Here is a 21,664-nt window from a genome sequence, read left to right as displayed (position 1 = left end):
CATAATAAATATTATATCATATTTTTTATTTATGTTAAATTTTTTAAAAAAAACTGAAAAAACTTATTAAAATTTATAAATATGAAATGAACAGTTAGAATTACACAATTTACTTGGTGAAATTTTGAGAGACGGTAAAAGTCCCCCCCCCCAATGAAAAATTAGGCTAAATGTCTCATGCCCTCGTTCATACTCCCAGACCTTATCTTGTATCCCCCTCTCAATATCAGCCTTAGGGCCCATTTGTTTACAGCTGAAGACAGCTGAATGGGCTTTATCTGACCGATTCAGATTTATTCATATCGTTTGGGCTCATCCTCCTCAACTGACCGAATCTTTTTTCTTCCTGAATCATTCATAACTAAAATCCCATTTGAAGCCATTCATATATATACGTATTACGTACATAAACCCAATTCTAGTTAGGTATTATTCCGCGAAAGCAACGGCCGAGGAAGAAGAACACCTCTGCAACACCGAACCAGGTAAAATCAATATATTAGCTATACAAATATACTTGATTTTCTAGTTTTTATTATCTGCTTGATTAATTTTATAGGTTCTTTACCATTATTTAATTGTTGGGTATCTTTCTAGTTTTGAATGCGTGGGTTGTTTAATTAGTTGATCATGTATCAATTCTTGTACTTTTCATATTCTCGTTCTTGTGGTTTGGGGAAAAACTATGGTAGTTGGTTCCAGAATGGGGATATTGTTGGTTCCAGAATGGGGATTATATTGAGGGTTCATTGTTAGGCTGATATTCGAGTTTGATCGAATAACTCTTTATCGATTATTTGTGTTTGAATAGAGTTACTGTGAATATGAGGTTAGAGAAAAGGGAATTAGAGAATATGGTTTTTAAACTCATATCACTTGGGGTGGGGGGGCAAAGTATTTAACTGAATGTTTGATTATGTGTTTTTTGTTGTGGATAGTTTATGTGTATCAAGACTGTTGTTTTAGCTGCATTTTTCATGAAAGAAACTTAGGCTAGTTGCATTAAAAATTTAGGTAGATTCTTCAGGCTAATTATTATCCCAACAAGCATTTTGTAATGCTAGTTGTGGGCTTCTGATACTTTTAAAGGTAGACCTTTATGATTGAAAGGGTTCGGAGGAATATAAATCTGCCTATTTATGTTCGAATAACTCTTTGATCTTCCTTATTATATGTAAAATCGATTTGCCTTATCTTCTCCACCTTGCAAAATCAGCTTCAAAAGCTAAAAACAGCTTTTGGTAGAAACCACACTGCATTTCTTGTACCTAGTGAAAACTACAATACAATTTGTTGGTTCTGCGTAAAGCAGTTATTAGGAACCTTCTTTTCAATTTAAATACTTATATGGCTAAATTGTATTATTGATTTATGCTAAGGGCTATGATAATACTAGAGAAGAGAGCAACGGTAATTAAAAGCAGATATATGTTATGCTAAAACCTATTGAATCATTGCTGAAGACTAATTCCAAGAAGTGAAGACAATTGGATATCCATGTTAATATGGACTTGAGTGTATAATAAACTATTTTATGTAAAAAAATTATTACAGAACTAAAAATTCTAGAAGATTACAGCTCGTTCAAATTCTACATGGTAAGAGTTACTCAAACTTTGGCTCTCTTTTGAATTTAATTACTTTTTTTTTAAAATACATTTTGTTGATTCTTACTGCTCATTTCATTTTTGGGTGCTGGCAAGTATAGTAGTTATGATGTAGTTTAAGCTTTGCTCTAGAAGAAGTTGTATAGGTGTCGAGGCGTCATTCAATTGGGTGTCCAATCCTGGAGTCCCCTGTTTTTGACTCAGTTTCTTAACATTTCTCTTTCTTTTGAGTTGATAAAATCTCGTTGCTGTTGTTACATTTTAATCAAGACTGGCCAAAACTGTTTTTGATACAATTATGTTCAATCAGTAAGCCAGAATTTGATGACTTGTTCTCGTAAATACTTTAACCACCTTTGTTTTTCTAACAAATGATTCTGATTTTTCTTTAATCCTATGCCCTTTTAAGCAGTCATGTTTCTTCGGTTAACCATTTGTGCAATCTGAGAGCAAGTTTTAGCTGTCTTAAGGTCTAAGAGTATGATTTAGCTTTATTTTATATGTGCCTTTAACATAAAAAATGCCTAGCAAGGCCAAAGGCTTTCTAATGTTCAATAATATTTTTAGAAGAATGAAATTTTGTTTTCCCCTGAGAACATGTTTGGTGCTCGAATGAGTTTTGTTATATGTGTGGTTTATAAACAAATTTTCTTTAGTGAGTAGAACATTTTAATTTGCAGCATAGTATGTCAGTATGTTTAAACTATGACTTTGGCTGAAAGATACCTCTGTTAACATCAGATTTAGATTTGCGCTTGTGTGCAATACTTTGCTTCACATGTCAAGCTAATTTGACCTGTGGAATTTGAATTTAAGCATCTCTATGATGATAGAGAGATTGGCCTCTTTGCTGTTATCAGTATCACGTGTTTGAGTTTTTTATACCTCTTTCAAGCAGTTCATGCTTTCTCTTTTCTGTTTGTGATATCAGAGTATGTTTCTTCTGTCTTATACTTGTAGTTATCGATAAAACGCGGTGTAATGTTGTTTGATTCTTGTTAATTGCACATGTTTTTGGTGTTTAAAATGCCCTATATGGTTGGTATATGTGGTTAAGATATATTTTTGTTTCAATTTGTATAAGATTATGTTAAGTATTAATAAGGTGAGAGTGAATTTTAATCATCCTTATTCTTGATTATCTGAAGCGTGCATGTACCTTATCTTTATTCTCGTATTACTTCCATGTAGTTATGGATCAAGCAAGTGAAAATGTAGGTCAAAAAACCTTAAGAACATATTGGAAGGACGATAACTTAACCAAAACTTTTCTTGAGGCTTGTATTTATGAGATTACAGCATGTGGTAGGCAAGGTAGCAGTTTGAAACCTTATTCCTGGGATAACGTAGGAGAAGTTCTTAAGAAAATGCACAATTTTAATGTTGATCAAAGACAAATGAGAAATCGATACGATTACTTGAGGAATAGATATGCTGCTTGGTGCGGCTTGAAAGCTAAAACTGGGAATCACTATGATCCCACGAATAACACTTTTAACTTCACTGAGCAAGAATGGATACAACATATTCAGATTTCACTCTTCAAAAAAATTATTACTTAGTATTAGGTCAGTCTCTAAACATTATTCTAAATTGAGTGTGTTTATTGTGCAGGCTAATAAACATGTAGCTACTTTAAGAACCACACCATTGATTTTTCCAGATCTTTGCAGAAGCCTTTTTGATGGCGCTGCTGCTACTGGTATTAGTGGATGGGGGCCTAGCTCTAAGAAGAATAGGAGTACTGATTAAATGATGACTTGGAGATTCTTGGTGGAGATGATATCCATAGTCAGTCACAAGCTAATTCACCATTTTCAGGCACACACTCGAACTCTAATTCAACATTTCAAGGTACCACACAGTCAAATGTCTCAGATACACAAGATGAAGGAGAAAGACCAAGGAAAAAAGCTAAAAGCTCATCAAAACCATCCAAAAGTTCACAACTTGAAGATAAAATGGTCAGTGCACTAGACCTTATGATTCAAAATAATAGTGGACCGTCTCTTCAGGAGTGCAAAGAAAAATTAAACAAAATTGGTTGGGAATCAACTAATCCATTACGCCAGATGGCCCTTGGTATCTTCTGCGAAAGTGTAACTTATAGGACACAATGGATGCTCCTTGAGGAAGATGAAATAGAACCTTGGGTTAAGATGGTTTCATCTAAATTAGGATTTAAAGTTTAGTTTTTTTTTGGTTATCGAGTAAACTATTTCTAAATTAGGTTTCAAACTCGAATGTTAAAGTTGTTTGGATTTTGTGATTTATTTGATTCTTGCGGTGAACATTGTAGCTAGGACTATGAATTCAGTAATTTTATATTTTAGTTAAATTTCTTGTAGTGAACATTGATATGGTTCTCAGTACAATGAAATTCAGTTTACATTTTTTAATCATTCACTATTGTTTTCTGTAGGTTGAATATGGAGACTATGGATCAACTTTTATGTGTCATGCTTGTGTATTATTATTTGAAAAAAATTCGCTCGAGGAATATACCAAGGTTAAAAGATAATACTTCAGCTTTGGGTGGACATGCATATACACGTGAGTTGTTAAATGGTTCAAATACACAATGTCAAGAAATGATGTGACTCTCTCGTGTTGCATATATACAACTTTGTGACCTCTTTAAGCAGCGAAGTTGGGTTAAAGATAGTCGAAATGCAACTGTTGAAGAGAAAATTGCTATTTTTTTGCATGTTATAAGCCATAATGATCGCTTTATAAAGGTGAAAAACATATTTCAGCACTCCACAGAAAAACTTCACAGGTATTTTCATGAGGTGTTGAATGGAATGATGGAGTTTGCCAAAGAAGTCATAGTCCCTACGCCATATGACCAAAATACCAGTAGATCAAAAAGACAGAAAAAGCTACTAAAAATATTTTCAGTAAGTTATTAAATGTCATTTAAATTATTTTATTACAAAGTAAATATAATATATCAAGGTAGTAATAAAACATACATATATCCTTATATTACAGGGGGCAATTGGTGCAGTAGATGGAACCCTTATTCATGCAGTTGTTCCAGCTAGTCAACAAGCTCGCTACAGAGGACGAGGAAGGGGCGAATGCTATCAAAATGTAGTAGGAATATGTGATTTCAATATGATATTCACATTTGTTTGGGCCGGATGGGAAGGGATTGCACATGATTCAAGAATATTAACAGAAGTTGTAGCTGATACTGATTCCGGTTTTCCCTTACCACCCCAAGTATGTATCTTTTTATATGCTTTACAATATGTTTTTTAATAAGTATTCCGTATTAATAAAATCAAAATATATTATTATATCAATTGCAGATAAATATTAACTTTGTGATGTTGCATATGCAAACACTCGTGGTTTTCTAACTCCATATAAAAACACAAGATATTGGCAATCTGATTTCCGGGGACGGCATGCTTTGACTAAGGAGGAAAAATTTAATCATGCTCATGCACAATTGAGAAATGTTATAGAGCGTGCATATGGTGTTTTGAAAGCACGATTTCCTATATTAAAGCAAATGTCTCCTTACACGTTTTCGACGCAAAGAGATATCGTCATTGCATGTTTTGCAGTCCATAATTTTATAAGGTTGCAAAAATTAGAAGATGAATTATTTGATCAATGTGACAACAATGTCTCGAGTGATAGTGATGAAGAAGAAAATGAAGAAATGGTAGAAGAGGCAGAAGATGAATCACAACGAACTTCACAAGAAACACAATTCATGAGTAGATTACGTGATCAAATTGCTTTGAAACTTTCACCGGGCTCATAAACTTTGTACTCCACTTCTGTTTTATTTTCTGTTTTATTGTGACATGATAACTACTTGTTATAATTTAATATTTTTGTCCGTTAAAATTTGTTCAAATTAGATGTAATGTTTTTTTGAACAAAATGACATCCAGATAAGATAAATGTTTTTACCAAACAATATTATTTATTCAGAATTCAGATTTTTGATTCTTTGGATTATTCAGAAATATTATTCATTCAGAAATAAGATATTCAGTGTTGCCAAATGACCCCTTAGCCTCTTTATTTCTTTTTCATCTATGGCGATTAGGGTCTCTTTCGCTCTCTCAATTAATGACTTAGTCTCTTTTTCTCTGGAAATTCATGTCCTCACTTTATACGTATCTGTGCTGCTCCTTATTAGCATTTGGTTGCTTCTCTCTAGTTCTCTAGTTTACATCATGCTTCTCTCATATTCTTCTTCTTTGACTTGGTATAATTTAAACTCTCGGTGTAAATTAAGAACTTTATGTCTTTGGTTTACGGGATATGAATTATCAATTTTACTACTTCAATTCTAGGGTTAGATTTGGGATTGTGAGTGATTGAAATTGTTTCCAAAAGAGTTTCACCTAATAATTAATTTGGGTTTTTTAATTTTATAAACCATGACTTTTTAATTAATTTCTCTGTAAATTAATTTGTTTTCAATTTTGTAGGTGCTTCAAGTTTTGGATTAGAGCTTATGTGTGGGAATTGTCTTGTTAATCAACCACCAAGTTGTAGTACCCGCTTCTTATTTTACTTGTGAGTAATTGCCTTTGATGTTTATTTAAGATTAAGTCTGATATAAGTAATATATTTTTTAATGATTTATGTTTCTTCTAAAATAGTTGATGATCTTAACCTCTGTATTAGGCTTCAAGATGAGCTTAAAAGAATGAAGCCACAGGTACCTAGTTAACTATTTTATGTTTCTTTTGTATCAAGCTTGTTTGTGAGTTACTTTATTGTTATGTTATTACACTTATTATGATAAGAAGATATAAAAAATTTGACGGCGACAAGAAAACAGCCGATAAATTTTATAACTTTGAGGTAGAGCTCCTCCTGTGTTGGTAATATTAAATTTGACAATGGCGTGGGATGTAAAAGAAAGACTTGTATCCTCCTAGCCAATGTTAAATTTGGAGTGTTATATCATGTTGTTTCATTTGTTAGTGATTTCGTTTGTGCTAGAATAAAAGGAATGTTACAGCAAAGCAAATAAAATTATTCCACGCCCTCTTCGAATTCCCTACACACGCCGTGCAATATCTTTATCCAGGGAACCAAACAATCTTTTATAATATGAAGAAATAAAAGAAATCAAGCAAGAAAAAATATATACTTTTACAATTTACTTGTGATTAGTTTGACTATGGACAAGATCAACTGTCAACATCTTTAAATCTATTCTTTGATTGCAATTTAATATAATTCATAATAGTTCAAGTATTTATTTTCTAGTTTTCTTTCTTTGATTGCGTTATTGTTGAAGTATGATGATCTCTGACTGCTACTTTGCAGTTGATATTATATCAGCTATTGAGTTTGATAAATTTGGTAGCCATATGGCTACTTGTGACCGTGGTGGTAGATTGGTCTTATTTGAAAGGACTGACACAAAAGAGGTCAGAATTTTGTTTAGAAATTGGCTTATGAATCTGAAGATTCTGAATCCCCTTGCTATATCTTTTTAGATTTTAAATATGTAAATGAATTTAAAATTAGAGTGCAGCAAGACGGAAGTCGAAGGGATACAGAGATGGCTGATTATTCAAACAATAGACATCCATAATTTCGCTATACGACGGAGTTTCAAAATCATGAACCTGAGGTAAATAGTCATTAACCTATGTGCTGAAAGTCCAAACAAATTACTGAAAACCCAAAGAAAGTGTCATGCTACAAATCTTTGTTTCTGATTGTGAGCTTGCTCTGATCAATCCTTCTAACAATTTCCTGTGATATTTCTCTGTATTACATGTGAATCTATATTTCTTTACAATACTGGCATACCTGCAAATTATCAAGTATTGTAAAACATGTGTTAAACTCTCTAAAGGAGCATTTTAAGGGACAGAGGTCTCCAGCTTGACTGCAGATTTTAAAGATTAAATTTGGTGTGATCTAACCCTTTTCTCGGTTATATTTGTGTAGTTGGTACTCGTACCAAGATTAATGAATAATGCATAAACTATTTTTTAGATCTGTTTATATATAATGTAGCTTTAAAGAGCAAAAATTAGAATTATTAGAAGTTTAGAACTATTCTATGTTATAGTTATTGTAAAAGTGGTTGTATAAAATAAGAACTTATTTGACAATTGAGAGAGATTTGCATTATGCAGCTTGCCATGCTATTATGCCAACCTTTTTCAGTATAAAACTTTAATTGATAATGCAGTTAGTACTATAAAGTTGAATTATTGTTTTATTTGTTTTTAATGAATGCGAGACACCGCTATGTCTATGGATAATGCAGTTAATACACTTGTCATGTGTATTTCCTACATCGTAGTTCAATCTTACTATATAATTAGATAAGAAGTTTACTGTTGTTATCTTAAATTATATTACTAACTACCAGTGGTTTTTGGTGCAGGGCAAAAATTTAACATTGATGACATGTGCGGAGATCAGTGGAATTGGACCATCAAGAATCCATATGGTTATAGCCTCCAGAGGGGCCTGTTGAATTTTAAGTAGTTCCGGTGTATTTTTTTAAATCTTAAATTAGCTTTAATTTGATCAGATGATTTTAAAATGGGACATGCTCCAAAGTCATGGTTACAATATCTGTATGTTTGCCATATTACATGTCAAGATCATGCTGATCTACAATCCGGTTATGCATTGTCCAAGAACTGGATACACAGATTTTGTTCTTGGCTTTTCTGTAACTCTTGTTGTTTGTTAGCTTTACCATGGTTGTTTTAACTACTTGATGTGATTTGATTGTTCTTTGAAAACATAATTATGTGAAGAATTCTGTTGCGACCCTTTATTAGAAGTTTACATGATTACATCTTTTGTCCATGTACTTGTTTACGATTTATCCAAGTCTTATATCCTTTTAATTTTTTTTGTAGGCTCGTCGCATCTAAAGGACATTTTTTATCGGATGGGATTATCAGACAAGGATATTGTTGCATAGTTAGGAACTTGCCTTTTAGGTAGGACCTGTCTTATTTGGTTTGGTAAAGGGTCAACCGGCTCAAGAGACACTATATGGGGGCAAACGCTGGTAACTTTCTTTTAGCCGATTTGCATCAAAATATGCACTGTCAACTATATAAAAAATTTACTCATAATCATAGATTTGTGTATGCTGTTGCAGGGAAAAGCACATGCTGATAGATCGAGTGTTGATGGAGCTTGGACAAAGGAGCCACTCAAGTAGCTCTCTGCCTGGTTTTTTGTATTCAGATCAAGTGTAGAAGGGCTAAAGTGCTTCTCTGCCTCATTATTTTGTATAATTTCATATCCAAGAATAGTCGAAATGTAGTTTTTTCCTATACAAGTATAGCTTGGATGTTATGTTATAGTTGTTGGCGTTACAGATGAGACTCTTATGTTGTGGTATGGTTTGGAGAACTGAGACTGTTATTTAATAGTTTGGTTCGAAAAATTGAGACTCATGTATGCAAATTTTAACTGTTACATTTTACTATTTTAGTGTAATCTATGTTTACATATACTGTTATATTATATATGTTAGTGTTGCTTAATTACAAAAAATTGGTGTTACAATAGATAAATCAGACTGTTACAATAAGTTGAGGGACCCACATGTGGGGTCCATGTTTGTAATCTTGATTGAACTTAATGTATCACTCATTTTGTGTTACATTTGGGCATTTTAGTGTTACAGTAGCAACTACTTATTGTAACGTTTTCTTTTCTGTTACAATAGATCAATGAAGTGTTAATTAGGTTGTCTATTATCATGCTCTAATACGTAACGCCCCTTGGTGTTACAATAGACCTAATGTAACGCTTTTTGGGCTAGTGTTAATTAGGTTGTCTATTATAATGCTCGAATACGTACCGCCCATTGGTGTTGCAATAGACCTAATGTAACGCTTTTTGGGCCTATTGTAACACCATTTAGGCATTACAATAGCTCACTTATGGCGTAGTGGGAGTGGGAACATGAAAGTTCTTAGGATTGATGGTCTGCAAGAGGGGAATCGAGGCAAATCCTGATAAGATAAAGGTTATCTTGGACATGGAACCTCAAAGACTATCAAAGATGTTCAAAAGATCACCTGAAGGGTTGCTGCCTTAGGACGATTTATCTCCAAATCTGGAGACAAGTGACTGCCATTCTTCAAATCCCTGAAGAAAATAAAAGATTTCATATGGACTAAGGAAAGTCAGGAGGCGTTTGAAGGATTGAAAAGTATATGGTTCAAGTGCCGTTGTTGGTCAAACCAACTCTGAATGAAACTTTGTGCTTATATTTGGCCGTTTCGGAAAATGCCTTGAGCACTGTATTGGTTAAGGAGGAACTTAAAGTCCAGAAACCCATATATTATGTCAGTAAGATTCTGCACGGAGCTGAGTTGAATTATTCAACTATTGAAAAGTTTTCTTTAGCCCCAGTAATGGCTTTAAGGAAGTTGCGTCCTTACTTCCAAGCTCATAAAATTGAAGTGCTAACAAATCAGCTCTTGAGAAATATCATTCACAGTCCCAAAGCTAGTGGGAGACTAATTAAATGGGAAATAGAATTGGGAGAATTCGACATCAAGTACAAGCCGCGAACGGCAATAAAAGCCCAGGCATTGGCTGACTTCGTGGTGGAGTGTACCATACCCAACCAAGAAGTGGGGGGGGGGGGGCAGGAAGATACTATACCTCAAGACACGGAAGGTAATAAAGGAGACAAAGAAGAGGGCGTTAAAGAGATTTTGATGGAGCATCAAAAATAAATTCGAGCGGAGCAGAGCTTATTTTACAAAGCCCGGGTGGATTCTTAATTGAGTATGCTATGAAATTAGACTTCGCAACCATAAATAATGAAGCTGAGTATAAAGCTCTGATAGCTGGCCTTGGCCTAGAAGGGATATTGAGGGTCAAGAACTTGAAAGTCCGTGGAGATTCGAAGCTTGTCATATCCCAGGTCAAGGGGGAATTTGAAGCAAAGGATGAAACCATGGCAAGGTATGTGCGCCTAGTAAGGGTCGTGATGACTCAGTTCGATGAATGCCATGTTGAGCACATTCTAAGAGAGGAAAATGCTAAGGCAGATGCATTATCTAAATTCGCATCATCATAGATAGAGAAAAGTTCAGGGAGTGTGTACTTCCGCATTTTGAAAACACGAAGCATTGATGTTAAGCTTATTGTCCATATAGGGCTGCGAATATCATGGATAGATCCTATTAAGGCCCATATTCAAACTGGTTGGCTCCCGAATGATGTGACTGAAGCCTAAAAGTTAGCCGTGCGAGCACTGAGGTATTCCTTGATTGGCGGAATTTTATATAAAGATGTTTTGTAGTGCCTTATTTAAGATGCCTCAGGCCAGACGAGGCTCGACTTACTCTAGAGGAAGTACACGAGGGCATATGTGGCCAACACTTGGGGGGGCAGGGATTTAGCCCACAAAATCACCCGCTTAGGCTTCTATTGGCTAGAAATGATGGCTGACGCCAAAAAATATGTGAAGAGATGTGATCGTTGTCAGAAACATGCCCTTGTAGTAAGGAAACCTCCTAAAATGCTGACTTCCATAAACTCCCCAATCCCATTTGCTATATGGGGAATGGATATACTTGGACCTTTCCCCATAGCCACTGCTCAAAGGAAGTTCTTGATCGTAGCAATTGATTATTTTACCAAGTGGGTTGAAGCTAAGCCCATGGCAAAAATTACAACTAAGCAAGTCGCTCAGTTCTTGTGGGAGAACATTATGTGCGGATACGGGATTCCCCGAATCTTGGTGACGACAACGGAACACAGTTCAATAATGAAGAGTTCAGAAAATTTTGTGAAGGGAACAAAATTGACTTGAGATTCACTTATGTTGCTCACCCTCAAGCTAATGGGCAGACAGAGGTTGCAAATCGGATCATTCGAGATGGGTTAAAGAAAAGGATTGAAAAGTACATAAATAATTGGGTGGTTGAAATACTGCCAATACTTTGGGCCTACAGAACTACATTTAGAGTCACAACAAGAGCAACCCCTTTCATGTTAGCATACGGAGCAGAAGCAGTTGTGCCAATAGAAATATCACATTCGTCCCTAAGGATCCAAGCATTTAACTCTGAGGAAAATGATAAACGGAAAAGGTTAGCCCTAGACCTGATAGATGAAGTACAAGATGCAGTGCATGAAAAGATCGTAGAATATTATAAAAAAGCCTCCTTTTACTACAACCTGAGGGTGAAGGAGAGGTTTTTCAGGATGGGGGATTTGGTCCTAAGGAAGGTGGAAGCTTCTGGAGTAGGGCAGAAAGGAAAAATTGCACCAAATTGGGAAGGGCCATACAAGGTTAAGAGCGTTCAAGGAAGAGGGTATTAAAAAATGGAGACCATGGATGGGGAAGAAGTACCTCGAACTTGGCATGCTCAAAACCTGAAAGTTTACTACCTATAACTAGTACTTACTATAGTGATAATAAGGTTCAAAAGCACCTTGAAGCTTTGTTTGCTTAGGATTTTATATCTCACTTTTAGTAGGATTTATATTCTAGTTTGTGATTATCAGGGTTGGATCCATTTTATATAAGGTTTTGGAAAACCGGGTTATATATTCTTAAGTTAAAATTATTTCAAACTTTGGATATCCAAGTTATGATAATGCTTTGTTTGCTTTAGCAAAATTCTTGCTTTGATAACAAAAGGAAGAAAAGTTCAAGAATTCTTTTAGTATAGGAATGCCATGAGCAGCATTTTCAAGTCTATCATATCCATCTATTTTTTAGTCTTGTTCCGAATATTCAATGCATGACTTTGTGTAGTTTAAGTTGTTAATCATCCTCCTTAAAAGTATAACACTTCGAAAGTGCTAAGAAACTTAAAGGGAAGGCTATAAAAAAGCAAGAAAAATAGCATAAATAAACCTCGAATGGTAATAAGTTCAAAATACAATAAGTTAATAAATAGAAAGCCACGATGTGCCAATAAGAAAAGGAAACTAATCTAGGTCCTTAAACAAATCATCGTCATCGTTCCCCCCATCAATAGTAGTGGGAGGAGGAACAGGCTCGTCTTCCATCGGAGTAACATCCCGGGGATGAGAAGCTGTGGCCTCAGCAGAAGTAGTAAGAATGGGAGAAGGAGGAAGATCCTCGATAGGAGACCCTTGCCCCGGAACAGGAGGCACTGGGTACGCCTCGAGAGTCACCTTCGGCACCTTCTTCCCAATCTCTCCCACGATCTGCTCCCAGCAAGTGGTGAATGTCACGGGGAATTTAGCATCATACTCAGCATTCAGGACCTCCTGAAAGTCCTCAGATGCTTTGTAGTCAGCTATCACCTCAGCTCGACCCCTCTGAGCCTCCAACTCCATCATGCGAACCTTCTCCTTCTCATCAGCTAGCTCCCTCTCCACCTCTTTGAAACAAGTAAAGTTGGCCTCTGAAGCCTTGAAATATTTGTCCCTATCCCTCTCGGCGATAGTCAGGTTGGCCCTCACTTCCTTCAAGTTATGAAGAGCAGCCTGAAGGTAAGTGTTCATCTGTAAAAGCATAATATAGCACAATAAGCTAAATATATAACGCGAAGGGAGGGAAAGGAATATTAAAAGAAGGATGTACAAATATACCGAAGCCACTTTCTGAGAACCAAGGCGCTCAATCTGGAGATCGTCAGAAGACTCCACTATCTCTGCCCGGTCTCGTGACGTCACCACGCTCTCAGACCATATAGCGGCCGCCTCAGAGCCCCCCACGACTGTATCCCTCCTCTGTAGGCCCCAGGTCACGGTGAAGGGAGATGTATCCTCATCAAGGCTAAGGGGCATCTCGGATATGAAGGTAGGGACAGTCTCCTTGACCGTGGCCGAAGGACCGTCGCCAATCATTACCCGCTTATCGTGGTGAGTCTCAACTGCAGAACCCCGAGAAGCACGAGACTCTCTTTTCTTGAAGATCGCGTCCAAAGCCACCTTAGTTGTAAAAAAATACAAAAACATAAGACAAATGATAAAGTATGGAAATAAACAATGAAGACAAATAGAGGAAAGAAATACCCTAGGGACCTAGGTCACTTAGACCTAAATTTTACAAATTTCCTTCTGAAAGGATGAGAGCACAGTAATACAAGTTATCAACTGTAATGGCCCTGATGGCAACATCTTCGTCTATCCCCAATTTTAAATCTCTTAAAGAGCCGTCTACTCTTTTGGAGAAATTGGGCCTGAAAAAATGGTCCCAACCCTCATCGGCATCCAAATAAACATAAAACCACTCGCCCTTCCAAGTTGGATACGAGTCAGGGTTGGTGCCAGAAATAAAACAAGAACGGGCCAGGGATCTATGGACTATTTTGACCCATCCCTGGTCCTCATGAGCATTTAAAAATTTGAATAAATAACGAAAAACACAGACATTGGACTCAAAATTGTGCTTACGAGATTGGGCCATATAACAGTGAATAAAATGCCAGGAGTTGGGCGTGAGTTGGGTTGGAGAGACACAGGCCTTGGCTAAAAGGAGAAAAATAAAGGGATGAGGAGGAAGCCATAAACCAACATAAAAAATTTCTTTATACAAACGAATAGCCCCGGGTTTTGGATAACAAGCCCTATCATTTGGGTCGGGGGTCTCGGCCCTATAAGGAGCAGAAATACCAAATAAACGAGCTACGGTGCCTACTTTTTCAGAATCATATTTATAAGGGTAATTATATGCATCTAAATGAAGAATGTTAGGTAAGGCTTCGCTAAATTCAGTTAAAAGATCCCTAAGTGAAATAACTGAAGTATGGACTAAAGATTTTTTTACCTCGGCTGGCCCTAGAAGGATGGGGAGCAGCATGAGGAACCTGAGAGAGGGAGGAGTCGGAATCCGCCATGGAATTCTTATAAAGAATGCTTGAAAGCCCAGAAAAACTTGAAGATGGGGGATGGAGATGAAGATTCAAACAGCATCTTCAAATGAGCCCAGAAAGCGGTGGAAACCACAACAGCGTAGGAATCCGAAAATCGCCTTTGTGGTGGAGATATATGAGAGAAGAGTTGCAGAGAAAAAAAGTAGAGAACAATTTTTTTGTTGAAGTGAAGTGTGAGAAATGAACTCACACTCCACTCTTTATATAGCCCTCCATGAGGGAACTCAACCGTTGTTGGGCCAAAGGAAATGGGCTTGTCAAAAACATAAAGGGCGCCCATAAAATTTAAAAATTTGGAATATTCTACCAAATTCGAGAATACTCTAGAATGTTTTCTACAAAAAATACAGAAGCCTGTAAGTATATAATATCCTGAATTTTTGAAAAATCACAAAAAGTGATAAGGACGTGTAACCACGCCTAGAAGACATCATTCTTAGGCATGGTACCAAATATGTCTCCTAGGCGGGGGTGACCCACACCTACGATGATCGAAGGTGTGAACACCAACAACGTCTAGGAAGCAATATTTCTGGGCGTCGTTGGAAGTATATCTCCTAGGCAAGGGTAACCCACGCCTAAAATGATTGAATATGTGAATTTTAACAACGTCTAGGAAGCAATATTCCTGGGCATTGTTAGAAACATGTCTCCTAGGCGGGGGTAACCCGCGCCTAGGATGATTGAGGCTTTGAACACCAACAACGTCTAGCAAGCAATATTTATGGGCGTTGTTAGCAACATGTCACCTAGGCGGGGGTGTCCCACGCCTAGGAATTAAGGGAGAAAGAAAATCTACAATGTCTAGGAGACAATATTCTTGGGCGTTGTTGGAAACATGTCTCCTAGGCGGGGTGACCCACGCCTAGGAAGTATGGAGGAAGGGAAGTTAACAACACATAGTAGACAATGTTCCTGGGCGTTGTTGGTAATATGTCTCCTAGGCGGGGTGTCCCGCACCTAGGATGCATGGCACGATACAGACCATTTTCTGATTATTTAATTAATTAGAAAATGGTCAAAAATATGAAAAATAGTTGAAAATCCCAAAAAATAGGGAAAATAAAGGGAAAAATCCCAAAAATTCAGGAAAATTATAAAATAATTTTCGAAAATTATTTTTGGCCAAATATTCCTGAAAAATTGAGAAAAAAATACATGTGAATATCATAATATTCCTAAAAAATTAGGAAAACAGTGAAAAATACCTGAAAGTAATAAAAAATCTTGTAGAATTAGGAAAGCCCATAAGGACGGATCCCAAAGGGAAAATCGTTGTGAACGTGTAGGTCGATCCACACTTTACGATAAAAACGATAACTAGAAAAAGTATAAACTTTAACTTATGCGAAATCTTTGTAAGGTCTCACAAAAGTTGGGGGCAAATGATATGGGCCTAAAATTAGCCTAGAAATATAATTAATGTTGAATTAATTAGACCTGATGCGGTCCAATAACAAAGCCAAATTAACGAGGCCCGAAATCCTGCTTATTTATTAATTTCGTAATTAATAAATAGGGAGGATTAACAAATCATTAAATGAGTCCAATCAATGATATAAATCTATAGAAGATAGCCTTAAGGGCACCTACACCAACAAGGAGCCTGATTCCTTCATTCTAGGACTTCATAGTCTATCCAAAGTCTGAGACTTGTTCAACAAGTCTCCTAACCCTAGTCCAATTCAAGGACATCCAACATTTATATAAAGGGTCTTACCCCATCAATCAGAACTATATTTTTGGTTTGATTCTCTAAACTCACAGAGATATGTAGGCATCTTGTAAAGGCAGATTGAAGCTACAAAACACAAGAGCAGCCATTGAAGGCCTTGAGCTCTCGAACCCTAGCAATAAATATCGTAATAAATACAATCTAGTTTTTATCCGTAACAGTAATCAACTTTATGGAATTACTATGAAAACCAAAAAATATATTTATACCTTTTCTTAATTTTAAAATTATTTAAAAAAACATCATTCATTCTCATTTTAAGGTGTTCTCTCTTGAGCGATGGCCTGTATATATATCTGTGTGTGTATATATATATATATATATATATATATATATATATATATATATATATACCGAAGTCAAAATTGGTGATTTTATAAAATTAAAATTTTTTGGTTTGCAGAAAATTACCAATTTACCGAATTCGAATTTTCAACTTTCCAAAAAATTACAATTTCAACTACAAAATCACCAGTTCTCACGGTTCTCATTTTAAGAAATTCTCATTAGAGCGCAATTCTCTCTCTCTATATATATATCAAATTATTACGATGTTATAATTCACGCGGAACTCAGAAAATTATCTTTAATTTAGTGACTGTTTAAAAAAATATTATCCAACTAAAATTATCTGAAAACTAAGACAATAGATGTTACGAATTTTAATATAAGCATTCTAAGCAATTATAAATAACTATTATAAATAACTATAGCTATATATTTTAAAATATTTTCATCAATTTTTATTTAAGAATTTAAACTATTTTTATTTATTTTATCACACAATGACCCATGTTATGAATAAAATAATGAAAAATTGCTCAAATTAACCACCTCGCGCTAAAGAGTGCCAGATATACCTAAACTACGAACTTGAATCCCTTTTTACCCATTTCATATGCCAGTAAAATAGGCATATATTGCCAACATACTTCCCCAGCCATCTCTAGCTAGACAATACATATGTATAATCACCAATTAGAAGACGAGATTGATGATACAAACATTACACCATAGATTGCTTATTATAACATCAAAACTGTGTCTCTATAGAGCCTGTTTGGTGTTGCTATAGGCCAAAAAAAGGTTATAGCAACATATTTGTTATGTTAAGTCCTGACTAGTAACTATATAATTGGGAAGACGAGATTGATGATACAAACACTACATGGGGCCCACATAAATAATTTTTTAAAATTCAGATAATATTGTTTGATTTTGCTTTTTTTCCTTAATTTTTAAAATTATACTAAATAGACAAATCTTTAAATCCAAAATATAATTGAAAATATTTTGAGAATAATTATACTAACTCAATAAAAATTAATAAATATAAATTCTTACAAAGAGATGAATCATGTTATGCAAAAATTACATTCTTGTATCAGCAAGTTCTGTAAAAAATTTCTAACACAATTCTATATAAATATGTATCTGAACACGATTCTCAACCTCCAGAGCTTAAATTGTAATCTTCAACTCTTACTCTTTTATTCGTGTGCGCCTTCAACCCCTTTAAGAAGGGCCTGTGGAGCGAATCTACATTAAAAATTAGCTTCCTTTTCCAAGATAATAATGATGTCGACATTAATAAAAATAAAATTAATACCTCAGTTTGTTTCTGCTTGGCCATCTGTGCAACGAGCTTCCCGCTGGCAGATGGTTACTCCAGAATTTAACATCCAGCATAGTATTCACTTAAGCATTGACAGCAACCACAATTCCTCACTACCTTCACGACACAAGATATTGAAATCAGACAGGCATCAACAATATTTGAACATGATTAAATATTATGAAAGAAAACAACAAAGTTTAACTTTTATTAATTCCAGACTCCATATGCTCCAGAGTCCGTCCAATTAAAGAGGTAGACATTTAGTTGCTATTGTAGCATGGTATAATAAAGGCCCATGAGATCAAAAGCTCAACCCTATTATCCGGCTATCCCTCATTTGTGAAATTAAAGCTAATATGATGTAGTAAGTTATAACATTATCAATACTTTTCTCCTAGGGTAAGCTTTTCAACAATGTCACTTCACAAGAAGGCATGCACAATTGATAAATTAAAAATAATGCTATTTTAGAAAGATTCTTCATCTGATTTTAAATATATGATATCCCAAGGTAACGATTTGCTCAAAGTTTGATATAGATCATGGTTTGTGGCTTACACAACTACAGATAGAAAAATAATAAATTAAAGATCCCCTCGAAGTTTTAAAATATTTTTTCAGTATCTACCAGAGCATAATCGGGTATTCCCCAGTTTCCTTTCTTGAAAGTTGTCATATTGTTGACCATAATTTCACAACATGCTTGAGTAAAAAAAAATAATTTCACAACATGCTACAGTACCACTCGTCCAACCTCCAACTTCCAAATAGGGTAACGACACACCAAAGAAAAAAATATCTGGTATACAATAAGAGACATCTAATAAGAAGGGTGTGTGCCCTCATGTAACTGCAGATAACACATTAAAATAACAGCCACCGCTTCCTATAGATACATTATGGCCCCAGTCCCCACTAATAACTTGCTTCCCATATAGAAAATTCTTGAATTCTATATAGTGAGAGAACAACCAAACTAAAGTTCTTTAAAAGTCAAATATTATGTTGAAGCTAAAAAGAATAATTAGCAAATGAGTTATTTAAAGCTAGACAATGCATTATAAAGTAACAACATACCAGAATACTTGGATTTCTTTGGATCTTTTTACAAAACAGCAATAGTAAACTGCGCAAAGTGACTCCATCTTGTTTTAAAGGTAGACGAATTCGTAGAATAAGCCATTATAGACAGTGACAAGAAAATATCATTGGCAGCTTTACCAAAAAAGTATCATACCTGGAAGAAGCTTGTCATGATTGGAAACACACGGGAATAATGAGAGGTGGTTGCATATGTCACAGCCTTGGGGGTAAATCAATATGTACCTTTCATAAAATGCACTTAAGCTTAGTAGAATGTAATTATTTCAATAAATAATGCACAAATGTGACATCCCGCAACATGATTTCAATTATATTGAAATATCTACATAATTCTCCTAATTAAATATATCATCAGAAGGCATGTGGCTATAATTATCAATGTTCATTGCACTAAGGACTAAAACTTTATGCTGCTGATACCTATACACCCCGCGTACTCTTTTCAATACTAGTAGCACCTCATACGACATGCCCAGTTCTTGAGGCACACCTTAACACACTATTTATTAGACATTATATATGCATGTAAAGTATCGGAATCATGTTTTACAAGTAACGCTTTATTACTCGACTAAAGTTCAAAACAGTGAGAGTACCAGCTCTGGAGTTTGGCCATTTTGTTTATTTAGCACAAAAGGCCCCTACGCGTATTTATAAAAAAAGGTACAGATCATTGAAATCAACCCAGCCAACAGGCACATGATGGTAATCAAACAATTTTCCATCTAAGCAATTGCATCTCCTCATCTTTTGGTATGACAATCAAGTTAAGCTCTAAATTCAAATACAGGTTAAAGCTGCCGGATCCAATGCAGCCTTTTTTATTGGACCAGAGTCGGTTGATTCTGAGTGCATTGCGACTCTCTTGACTCCTCTTCCCAGCACACCAAGATGGTAATCGTAACAAAAGTAGGAAAACAATAAATTCATTAAAATCATTCTAAATTAAGGAAAATAATAAATTCGTAGAAAAAGACTACAAAACTTAATATGCAAAAAGAAATATTAAATTAGTACTGAGGTGGAGTAGCTAATAACTTACCGTTAATGTCTACATGTCTACAACTGAGAAAATAAAAAACTTGCAATTGTGCAGCTCTAAAATCAGAGAAATTGAACCAATATATCTCACTAACAAGACTCACAATACAATTACCGTCTGAAACACACCAAAATGAGGAATTAAATCAAACTATACAACCATACACAAATTTCCAGCAGTAATTCTAATTTCAGTCACACATAACAATAATCACAGATGCATCGATTAATAATCACAAACAGAAACTATAAACAACACATAACAAACTATAAATATAGATACAGTTGCACACAACAAACTCATACTATAAACAACAGATTGGAAAATAGATTGAGAAAGAAAGAGTGGGGGAGACAGAGTGTCCGAGAGAGAGAGATAAGTAAGTTTGCGCTCTTCCTCTTCTCTGTTAGTTCAACAATAATCATCCCAACTCAATTCAATTAAATAGAATAAATCAAAACTAATATTTAATTTAACTTAATAAAATCTTGAGGGATCTCAAGAGGAGGGAGAGAAGGGGGAGAGATAGTAGAAGAGATGGGGGGAGAGATATTGATTTTACATGAATGATAGAACATAAATTTTATACACAACATCAATACAACACGGATCTTAAACCCAAATCAGATAAACACAAACTAACGTAAAAAGTTTAACTCAAACATTCATACACCTTTACATACATACCGTTTAATTCGAAGATGGGGGAGTGTTTATACCTAAAAATCGAACCCAATATAGCTTAAAATCGGTGGATAGTTTAATGCTTCTCTCGAACCCTAATTGAAACTAAATTATATGCTCCAACCTAATTGAACCCAAAAGTTGTGCTATAAACCCTAATCGAATCAGTTCTCAAAAAACGAACTTGTAGTTTTGAACCCTAATTGTATCGCGTAGAGTAGAGAAAGTGTGTTAAAATTTTCCCTCTTTTGCTTTTGTTGAAATTTCAATCGCACTGTCCAAAATTTGGCCATCCTAATCCAAATTTTAGCCACCCAAATCCAGAAAAAATTTCACCATACCGGCCCAACTAATTTTCCCCATGCACGTCTCTTTTTTATTTTAAATACACTATATTTTTTATTTTACATATAATAACTATTAAATAAAAATTTGGATCTATTAATGGATTTTACATTATATATATATATATATATATCTTAGTCATTTAATGAAAAAAAATTAATTTATTAAACAAAAGATTATTTTTTTTTCTTTTATATTTAAATTAAATAAAATTTAATTTTGTAAAATGAAAGTAAACCATTTATTTGGATAAAAGTAAATAAATCAATTATTTGATATGTTTTTACCTTTTTCATACAAATCAATGAATTATTTTGTCCACATCAATTATTTCTAAAGATAAATTTATTTTTGGTTAAATTTACATTTTTTTATTCATAATCCAAGGCAACATAGTGTCTTGTGTTACATCAATTATTTCTAAAGATAAATTTATTTTTGCTTAAATTTACATTTTTTTATTCATAATCTAAGGCAACATAGTGTCTTGTGTTACTCTGCGTAACACCTTGATGAGCTATAGCAATATAGTTTTATATCATTGATAACCCCTCATGCAGATGTTCTCATGCAGGTGTTTTGATAGGGTGAAAATTTCATACGTATTAACATATCTTAAGGTAATACCCCTACTAAAATGAAATTATAGGTCATTTATGATGTAGTGAAATCAGATATTAT

General features: G+C 34.8%; 1 protein-coding gene and 1 long non-coding RNA gene across 7 annotated transcripts; one reads left to right on the top strand and one right to left on the bottom strand.

The window, feature by feature from the left end:
* Positions 1 to 5,619: 5,619 nt before the first annotated feature.
* On the top strand, positions 5,620 to 9,103 carry LOC141708004 (uncharacterized). Of its 3 annotated transcripts, none has more exons than XM_074511474.1 (7): positions 5,620 to 5,841; positions 6,068 to 6,155; positions 6,242 to 6,300; positions 6,918 to 7,021; positions 7,129 to 7,227; positions 7,996 to 8,637; positions 8,731 to 9,103. In XM_074511474.1, the coding sequence occupies exons 3-6, from the start codon at positions 6,289 to 6,291 to the stop codon at positions 8,006 to 8,008; spliced, it is 228 nt and encodes a 75-aa protein (XP_074367575.1). In that variant the 5' UTR covers positions 5,620 to 5,841; positions 6,068 to 6,155; positions 6,242 to 6,288; the 3' UTR covers positions 8,009 to 8,637; positions 8,731 to 9,103. The 3 variants fall into 3 exon arrangements, with proteins under 3 accessions (XP_074367575.1, XP_074367573.1, XP_074367574.1); XM_074511472.1 differs by having other exon boundaries at positions 5,623 to 5,841; positions 6,267 to 6,300; XM_074511473.1 differs by having other exon boundaries at positions 5,626 to 5,841; positions 6,267 to 6,300; positions 7,122 to 7,227.
* An 8,390-nt stretch (positions 9,104 to 17,493) lies between these two features.
* LOC141708003 (uncharacterized) lies at positions 17,494 to 20,958 on the bottom strand. Of its 4 annotated transcripts, XR_012569284.1 has the most exons (5): positions 19,509 to 20,956; positions 19,046 to 19,134; positions 18,886 to 18,953; positions 17,800 to 17,922; positions 17,494 to 17,716 (listed from the first exon to the last, which is right to left on the bottom strand). It is a non-coding gene; the product is annotated as an uncharacterized LOC141708003 (long non-coding RNA). The 4 variants fall into 4 exon arrangements; XR_012569283.1 differs by having other exon boundaries at positions 17,494 to 17,729; positions 19,046 to 20,958; XR_012569285.1 differs by having other exon boundaries at positions 18,886 to 18,934; positions 19,046 to 20,955.
* Positions 20,959 to 21,664: the final 706 nt, after the last annotated feature.

Source organism: Apium graveolens, chromosome 2, assembly GCF_009905375.1.
Source record: "Apium graveolens cultivar Ventura chromosome 2, ASM990537v1, whole genome shotgun sequence".
NCBI lineage: Eukaryota > Viridiplantae > Streptophyta > Magnoliopsida > Apiales > Apiaceae > Apium > Apium graveolens.
The sequence above is the reverse complement of the archived record's forward strand: the minus strand, read 5'-3'. Positions and strand labels throughout refer to the sequence as shown.